General features: G+C 43.5%; 1 protein-coding gene across 1 annotated transcript in view; it reads right to left on the bottom strand.

Annotated features, from left to right (window-relative positions):
- Positions 1-852: 852 nt before the first annotated feature.
- LOC311139349 (uncharacterized protein) overlaps positions 853-9,461 on the bottom strand; it is a gene marked incomplete at both ends in the record, with an annotated part of 33,969 nt that continues 25,360 nt past the window's right edge. Inside the window, 16 exons of the mRNA XM_084174222.1 lie at positions 853-864; positions 1,028-1,229; positions 1,357-1,463; positions 1,667-1,935; positions 2,066-2,132; positions 2,287-2,452; positions 2,568-2,644; positions 2,752-2,838; positions 2,950-3,085; positions 3,184-3,263; positions 3,349-3,495; positions 3,581-3,756; positions 3,849-3,947; positions 4,033-4,173; positions 4,285-4,505; positions 5,038-5,219. Coding sequence (XP_084030348.1) covers positions 853-864; positions 1,028-1,229; positions 1,357-1,463; positions 1,667-1,935; positions 2,066-2,132; positions 2,287-2,452; positions 2,568-2,644; positions 2,752-2,838; positions 2,950-3,085; positions 3,184-3,263; positions 3,349-3,495; positions 3,581-3,756; positions 3,849-3,947; positions 4,033-4,173; positions 4,285-4,505; positions 5,038-5,219 — 2,169 coding nt within the window. The remainder of the gene's footprint in view (positions 865-1,027; positions 1,230-1,356; positions 1,464-1,666; positions 1,936-2,065; positions 2,133-2,286; positions 2,453-2,567; positions 2,645-2,751; positions 2,839-2,949; positions 3,086-3,183; positions 3,264-3,348; positions 3,496-3,580; positions 3,757-3,848; positions 3,948-4,032; positions 4,174-4,284; positions 4,506-5,037; positions 5,220-9,461) is intronic.

Below are 9,461 nucleotides of genomic sequence, written 5' to 3'. Positions count from 1 at the left end.
AAAGTTATATTTTGGTTTCATCTGACCATATGACATTCTCCCAACCCTCTTCTGGATCATCCAAATGCACTCTAGCAAACTTCAGACGGGCCTGGACATGTACTGGCTTAAGCAGGGGGACACGTCTGGCACTGCAGGATTTGAGTCCCTGGCGGCGTAGTGTGTTCTGATGGTAGGCTTTGTTACTTTGGTCCCAGCTCTCTGCAGGTCATTCACCAGGTCAACCCGTGTGGTTCTGGGATTTTTGCTCACCGTTCTTGTGATCATTTTGACCCCACGGGGTGAGATCTTGCGTGGAGCCCCCGTTCGAGGGAGATTATCAGTGAACTTGTATGTCTTCCATTTCCTAATAATTGCTCCCACAGTTGATTTCTTCAAACCAAGCTGCTTATCTATTGCAGATTCAGTCTTCCCAGCCTGGTGCAGGTCTACAATTTTGTTTCTGGTGTCCTTTGACAGCTCTTTGGTCTTGGCCATAGTGGAGTTTGGAGTGTGACTGTTTGAGGTTGTGGACAGGTGTCTTTTATACTGATAACAAGTTCAAACAGATGCCATTAATACAGGTAACGAGTGGAGGACAGAGGTGCCTCTTAAAGAAGAAGTTACAGGTCTGTGAGAGCCAGAAATCTTGCTTGTTTGTAGGTGACCAAATACTTATTTTCCACCATAATTTGCAAATAAATTCATAAAAAATCCTACAATGTGATTTTCTGGATTTTTTTTCCTCAATTTGTCTGTCATAGTTGACGTGTACCTATGATGAAAATTACAGGCCTCTCTCATCTTTTTAAGTGGGAGAACTTGCACAATTGGTGGCTGACTAAATACTTTTTCCCCCCACTGTATCTTTGCTCAGTGGTGCACCTAGGAAGGAACCACTTACTAGGGAGAATATGGGGGAGGGGGCACCTGCCCTTGTGCCCCCTATGGGCATGGCGCCTCTGCATTCATGATTGCATCACACATATATTATATAATAACAATATAATGATCTGTTTTGCTGTCTTAAACCTCAGCCCTATCTTACTTCCAGGTCATCCTCAGGCTCTTCCTGTTCCATGTCTAAACCCAGAGCGCTGTGGCGAATCATCTGCCAGAATTCCAGGGACTTCCTGTTTCCAGGTCCTTTCTCCTCCTCCTTCCGCTCCTTGCTCTGATCCTCATCCTTAGAGAAGGCTTGGATGTAGCGACGCATCTTTTGCACCAGTGGGTCTTTGCGATCCTCAACCCTGCAACGGAGACAGAGTATGAGAGTCATTATAATATAAAGCCTGTATATGATGGGGATGGGGAAACACTGTTAACACCACCACACCTAAAACAGAGAGTACAGTAATAGGAGTGTTGTTGTCTTACCGGAGGTACCATCGCTCCCCCAGGCCGTAGAGCAGGCCACATACCCCCAGCCGTGGCCACAGGCAGCGGGGCAACCTCCTCTCCAACATCAGGGTAGTGGCCACCACCTACACACAGTGAGCAGGGACAGAGGACATAAGGATCAGTAACATGGCACTGATTGGGATGCTGTATACACTCTAATCATGGTTTTAAGCAATTTGTATGGCGTATGTAGGAGAGACTGTGTGTGTGTGTTCCTGAGTGTGTGTGTGTTCCTGAGTGTGTGTGTGTGCATGTGTGTGTGTCAAAATGTGTGTGTCTGGCACACCTGTGTCCTCCAGAGCTCGTCCCTCTCCTGGGCTACTCTCCATTGTGTATCACTCATCATGGCTGTGAGCAGGTTGAGCAGCAGTAAGTGGGCGACCACAGAGAAGGTGCAGTGCAGCACATGGACAATAGGTGGCGTTATGATGGTGTTGTCCACTGGAAGGTCTATCAGACCCACACTCAGCTCAAACAGAGAGAACAGAGTGATGGGGAAGGAGTGGTACGCAGGCAGAGAGTCTGGGTCCTGAGTCATGTACACCATCCACAGGGCTGAGAGAGAGCGAGAGAAAGAGAGAGTGAGAGAGAATAACTGGCAAATAAAAATAGGAATTCTATTTGGTTTAATATATTTGTACTATTAATATGGTTTTTGAGTTTCTCTTAAACAGAATGTACTTACAGGTGGAAAACCCTATGAGCATGATGAAGCTCAGCCACATGAACTTGGTGAGGTCTCCAAATATAATCTAGGAGGAAATGAGACAAAACGCCACAACAGTTTAATATTGGAATCAAAACAGCAAAACCACACATTCTACAGTAACGTCCTGCAAATGCTTGTGTGTGTGTGTGTGTGTGTGTGCGAGCGTGCATATGTGTGTGTCTGCTGCCCTTACATACCTTCTGTATCATGATGACATAAGGCCCCAGCATCTGAAAGCCTCGGGCGAAGAACATGACGTTACTCCAGCCCAGTACCAGACACACAGCCATGACAACTGCCTCCCCCTGCACCCCACTGACCCTGAACACACACAGCAGCACCACCAGCATCGCATAGGCAATACTGGGGAGGAAACACACAGGTTATTACACAGGGTATAAATGCTACATAGACATGACATAATAATAACATCACTAGGCAGGTAATAAAGGATACATAGGTACCAAGGTTGACGTACAGAATGACATGGAAGGGTCCCCCCAGGGCCGTCTGTCCAAAGTAATGCTTGGCCCCCACTCTCAGCATATCTGGGATCTTAGGGATTGGGAATAACACAGATTATATTGACAGCCAATAATCTGATCTAATCTACAGTGTAAATATAAGTGAAATGTAAAACTATTGGATAATGTATATTTTACCTCCAGTAGCAGAATAACCAGGGCACCCAGGACACTGATCATCTCTCCTCCCAGACGCAAGTTGTCCCCATAGGTCACATAACTCTCCTACAGGGACAGAGAACAAGACACGTGGATCACAAAGGGTTAATATGAACACCTTTGATTGTGGATTTGCACACAGGCTGTCATATGAAGGGGCCTTCATGTCTCCCCCACCTTCAGAGTTTTCTGCACTCGGATGGTTTTGTCCCTGTCAGATACAGTGTAATTCTCTGGAGCGTCCTTTAGAGGGCGACACACACAACACAGAGTGAAGATCCCAATGTACAGGACGTACAGCAGCAGCAACAACCTGTACACAACACAATAACAACGTTAAAACAACATTAGAAATAAACAAATGGCAGAATCTCAAACACATCAGAACATGATCACTGTATGTGTTGTTACCTAAAGTAGTGTTTTCCATAGAGGTTCCACTTGAGACTGACCAACTGCCTAACAGGAGTCACTTCCAGTATCCTCCTTGCCTGAGGGAGGAGATCATCATCATCATCAGTTTCCCTATAGTGTATATTACACTGTATCATGTTTGTGTACTGTACTGTACTGTACCTCTCTCCTCTGGCTGCCCACGATGAGCTCCAGCACAGAGAGGTTGTTGGCCCAGGAGTCGATCTCTGTGAGGTCATAGAGGTTAGAGGACAGCGGTCCAAGGTTCCATTGGACGACTCGCCTCCGATTGACCAGGTGCTGGAATGCCTGGGAGAGACAGTATTTATATATATTTTTACTGTTCCCATGTTCCCCACTGTCCCTCTCTTTATATCCCCCTATCCTTCCTCACCACAAGGTTGCCCTCCTTGGCAGCCAGTTTGAAGGGCGTTAAGCCACGGTAGTTGGGCACCATGTCCAGTGGCACAGCCTGGTCCAGCTCAACGTCGCGTGCCAACACTAGATCCATTGCCATGCATGCTATAGTCTTATTGGGCTGCAGGACCAGGATGTGGAGCACTGTGTTACCTAGGGGGGAGAGAGGGAGATATTCAACTGCTGAAAAAAGGAGAAGAGAGAAGAGGGGGAGGACGAGGAGAAGAAAGAGAAGTGTTTCATACCAATGGAGTCCTGGGCTCTGGTGCTGGCTCCTGCGTTGATCACCATGGAGATGATGTCCTGATTCCCCACACAGGCCGCAAATGCCAGGATGTGCTCACCTAAAGTAAAGCAAACAGCATCAAACAACCACATTTCCCAAAATGCATTTATTTTCTCCTTACAGACCACATACAGTCATTTTACCATAGTAGAGCAGCCCGCCTCTTCTCTTCCTGAAGTACAGGCCTGTGACTCTGGGCGTGGCCACATCCGCCCCTCGACCAATCAGACTGCGGACCAGGTTAATGTTCTGATTCACCACGGCAACGTGGAGAGGTGTCATGCCTGATTGAGAGCGAGTAAGAGAGAGAGAATGTATGATTGCGTGATTGAATGTCTATGTGAGTTTTATGATATTATAGTGTGTGTTTGTTCATTGTGTGTGAGAGTGTGTACCAAGGAAGAGGTCAGAGGTCATGGGCTCATTGATGAGTTCAGGTGCTCCGTCCATCAGAGCTAAAGCTGCCTCCATGTTATCATTCATAACTGCCACATGCAGCGCGGTCTCCCCCAGAGCACCTCTCTCAAAGATATTAGTGGACGCACAGTCCAGAAGTTTCTTAATGCAACCTGCACTGTTCTCTTTGGCGGCAAAGAAGAGAGGGACGTTGTTTGTTCTATGGGAGAGAGAGTGTGTTTGCAAGTTAGAAATCTAATGCTGCGTTCAGAACATCTCGTAAATATCAGCAAATCCACTTGAACGCCCCTCCAGCTGGTAATTACTAGTGGGAAACGGTCTATCATCTCTGAGCTTAGACTTCTCCCACATGCTGAGCTCTGATGTCACATCCCACTGGGCACAGAGATCAGTTCAACATCTTATTTTGATTTACATTTGGTTGAGTTGTCAACTATTGTGAATTCAACGTGAAATCAACAAAACATTTCTCTATGTCATTGGGTTTAGGTTAAAAGTTAGGAGAAAAAAATACGAAATGCCCTGATGTTGATGACTTTTTCCAAATCCAATACGTTTTCACATAGATTTTTTTGGTTGAAATGACGTGGAAACAACGTTGATTCAACCCGTTTTTGCCCAATGTTATACTTAACAAATGACCTCGATAACAGCATTTTCTGCAGTTAAATGCAACAACAAAACATAATTTACTTGTTATGAATGCAGCATAATATCAACCAATACTTGACAGTAGCTGTTCTTTTTTACCAATAGGAAACTCACCTTTTGTTCTGCAGCAAAAAAGTTTCATCCAGCATCTCTTTCCACCCTTTCCTGTTCTGGAGGCGGAACCTAAGCTGGCTCCACCAATGGCTGAGCTCACCTGGAGCAGATCTTGCCAAGGGCGGGGCCATCCTCTCATATGGTGAGTCTATTTCAAACGGCTGGGAGGAGAGAGAGGTGCTTGTGTGTGAGAGAAATGGAGTGTCAGAAACAGAAAGATGTTCTACCATCAGACTTAACTCATAAAGAAATACATCCTTCTCCTTATGTACTAGGGACTAAAATCAAATCTAGAATGTGTGAGCTGTCAGCAAACGAACTGACAGATCGTTCAGGTCAGCACCATCCCACAGACCAGAGCTGAACCAGAAACCAGAGGTCTCCATTTCCCCATTAATACAGGCAATAGCATAGTTTTTCTCTATTCTATTCTATTCTAAACAGTTCTGTAAAATGTAAAAGGTGAACACTTGTCGTTCCTTTTGCGTCCCTTCAATATTTCAAGTAGAAATTGTGCACCATTTGAATTTTAAGAGCCTGTTATATTAAATGAAGTGCCCTTGACATATTTATTCATTTTAGCAGACGCTCTTATCCGGAGCGAATTAAAGTAGTCAGTGCGTACATTTTCGTACTGAATTCCCCCCATGGGAATCAAACCCACAACAACCCTGACGTTGCAAGCGCCATGTACTACCAACTGAGCAAAACACGAAACTGATGCACTTCGAGAAAACAACCGCTCACATATCCAAGATTGTGTCCCAAATGTCACCCCATAGCCTGTATAGTACAAGACTCCTGACAAGAGCCCTATGGCCCCTGGTCAAAGTGGTACTCTAGAAAAGGGAATAAGGTGCCATTTGGGACACAGTCCTAGAAAGGCCATTCTTTCCTTCTCTTATCACTTTAATATATACCACATGTTTTATTTGAATAAAGACTTGCTAAAGTGCCAAAATGCTGTATTTTGACATCTCCCTCCGTGCACCCTATGTGACTTCTAGGAAGATTGTTACCCACTTAACCCCAACATTTCTCAAAGTTTTCACCATGATTGCCTCCTGTGGCTCAGTTGGTAGAGCATGGTGCTTGTAATGTCAGGGTTGTGGGTTCGATTCCCACGGGGGGCCAGTATGAAAAATGTATGCACTCACTAACTATAAGTTGCTCTGGATAAGAGTGTCTGCTAAATGATTAAAATGTAAATGATTGTAAAGCCCTAGTACCTCATTTTAAGGTCTACCCTGTTGCGTGAACTGAACTCTCAATTCAATATGGTAAAACTATTCCTTAAAAAAAATTGTTTTTCAAAAGAAACATTTTACATCTAATTGTCAAATCATCCTGTAAAAGCAGGTGAGCTGGTTCTACTCTTTTTGGCAATTTTCTGGTGTTTTGCGGTGGAAAACTAAGCGGGTCAAGCTCAACACGCCAACACTATTACCCATAGGTAGACAGGCTAGAAATGTTTTAACAATTACACTTTTATTGTGAAGCTTGCATTCTATTGCGCACAACAAGCTTCCATTTTGCCTGTCACAAGGCTGATTTGAGATGAATTTGTCAACCCTGTTACTTTATTTGGCACTTAGATAGTATTTTCTATTTTATTTGAGATGGGAAAAACATTTTGATGACAGAATATAAAGATTTAGTAAAATCACTTTAAAAAAAATAAAGTTACACTTCTCAGAAGGCACCGAATTGGTGGAATGACCCACTTACCTTTTATGGAAGAAAACAGTTAGTCCTTTACTCCTAATTGACAGTCAGGCACTACGTCAACATACAACATCAAGCTGATTTGAGAAAGAGAAGGGGGATTCACAGGTGGGAATCTTTATATATGGAGAAGAGGTCAAGAGGAGGGGAGGAGGTCAAGAGGAGGATAGATGTCAGAGAGAGGAGGGAGGAGAGAGGGAGGGGCCAAATGGTGGAAAGGAGTAGTAATCATAACTTAAGCTTTATCTTTAGGAAAGATCCATCATTTTATTGGAATAATTTACTGCAGTATACCAAGGCTGTTTGACATTTTGCCAAAACGTCTCAAACGCTAAAGTCTGCTCTGGCCTTGCTACTGACCGCCACACTCAGTTTACCTGGTTGATGTCCTGAGACTGGTCCACGCTTCATAGGTCTCCTCCATGGCTCATTTTCAGCCCCTGCATCACCCCCATGTAAAAAATTTCAACATCATGACAGTCAACACTTTTTGGTCTTTGTTCTCAGTGAACCGTTCAGATAACCGGTTCGAAAGTCGTCTACCTTTCAATTGTCTCAATGCTAGTGTTGCACATATTGAGGTGAGCTTGTCTAACTGGACATATATTTGCTGTTTCACCTGTAGGATCCTATAGACACCTTACCTGTCAGGTCTATAGAAACTAGTTTAACTGGTTGTGCTCTAGTTTAATCTACAATTTAAAAAATATAGGTTCTTAAATAATAATTACATTTTTTACATTTTAGTCATTTAGCAGACGCTCTTATCCAGAGCGACTTACAGTTAGTGAATACATATTTTTTTATACTGGCCCCCCGTGGGAATCGAACCCACAACCCTGGCGTTGCAAACGCCATGCTCTATCAACTGAGCTACATCCCTGCCGGCCATTCCCTCCCCTACCCTGGACGACGCTGGGCCAATTGTGCGTCGCCCATGAGTCTCCCGGTCGCGGCCGGCTGCGACAGAGCCTGGATTCGAACCAGGATCTCTAGTGGCACAGTTAGCACTGCGATGCAGTGCCTTAGACCACTGCACCACTCAGGAGTACGTAAATAATAATATGCCATTTAGCAGACGCTTTTATCCAAAGCGACTTACAGTCATGCGTGCATACATTTTTGTGTATGGGTGGTCCCGGGGATCGAACCCACTACCTTGGCGTTACAAGCGCCGTGCTCTACCAGCTGAGCTACAGAGAACTAAATGGTTCTTCCTCAGCTCTTAAGGTTCCTTGGAGAACTCTTGCCCGATGAATAACCTTTGAGTTAAGTGTGGGGTTTTGACATGGCATCTACAGTTCTTCAGAATTCTAAAAGGTCTTTGAAATGTATGGAAATCTGCAGATGTGTCCCTTTCATAGCACACAGCAAATTGGCCAGTGATTTTTCAGTGTAACATTTCTAGTGTTGATCCAAAAGTTAATTTAACACTGTAGAGAGTTAAATTAACACTCAGTGGTGTAAATTGACCCCAGTGTTGGTGTTAATAACCAGAGTTTAACCATAACCACGCCCATCATTATCATATGTCCCAGCATGCTCTATTGAAGGTTGATTTAAAAAATAAATAATTGTTTCAATATTTTTGTGTATTTGCATTGATTAATTAATCAAATATAAATAATATACATTTTTCTAAACTATTCCAATGTATTACTTGGACTTATTTCACCAGTTACTGAAATTGTTGTTCCAGTTTAGATGTTTAAGGTAGTCTCATATGTTAGTCTTCCCAACCCTAGCACTGTCAGTCATTCTGAACGCAGGTTGCGGGTGACTAAAATATTCAAATTGTTGGATATCCCCACTCTGGCTAGATTTCAATAGGAATTACACATCACTTTACAAGCCAGCATAATGTGAGTTGCAGGCCACTGTATTAGGGTAAAACTAGGCCCTCAAAAGAAGGCCTTATGAAATATGTAATGTATTGTCTTAAATAATGACAACATATTCACTTAGAATCTCACTAGGACACAGAACTGAAAATGAATTAATGCATAACCACGTCTCTTTCACTAGCAAACACAGTCATGGGTGGTACTGAAAAGTAATGATGTTATGTTTAAAACCGGAGCTCTGAGGCATGCATCAAAATGGCTAAACAGCTACCTTCGAAGCGGTGTGCCGATGCTTGTATCACTTTATCAGAAGTACTTCGAAGCTTCGTTTGGTCACATGCTTTTTCAAACCGTGTGTTGCAAAATGTGAGATCCCACTGATTTCTCAGTGCTTCCGGTGCTTTCCTCGATTCCAAGCTGCTTTCAAACACCGACCTCTTCTGGACCCTGTACTTACAAATATAGTTACAATTTTGTACCAAAATGTTCACCTGATCGGTAGCTTAGCAAGTACAGTAGGGAACTATGGAACATTCAGGGATGTGAAGGTATGAGGTTGAATCCTGTTGAAGGCACACTATTTAGAAAATAGTTTTATTTATGTGAAATCACACTTTCTGCACTGTTGTTCAAATAATTTGTTTTGTTTAATATAGTTTAAGCTTCTGTCTTAAGCATCCTAAATAATGCCTTAAATTCCATTTTTGAAAACAGGGAAGCATGATGTAAGATGCGGACCTGGTATTCCAACTGATTATAGGCTACTAACGGCAACGACTTACCACTGCGCAAAGGAGTTTCAGGCCACTGTATTAGTTTAG

Source organism: Coregonus lavaretus, assembly GCF_964263955.1.
Source record: "Coregonus lavaretus genome assembly, chromosome: 13".
Classification (NCBI taxonomy): domain Eukaryota; kingdom Metazoa; phylum Chordata; class Actinopteri; order Salmoniformes; family Salmonidae; genus Coregonus; species Coregonus lavaretus.
Note: the sequence above shows the minus strand (reverse complement) of the source record. Positions and strands in the feature narration are given on the sequence as shown.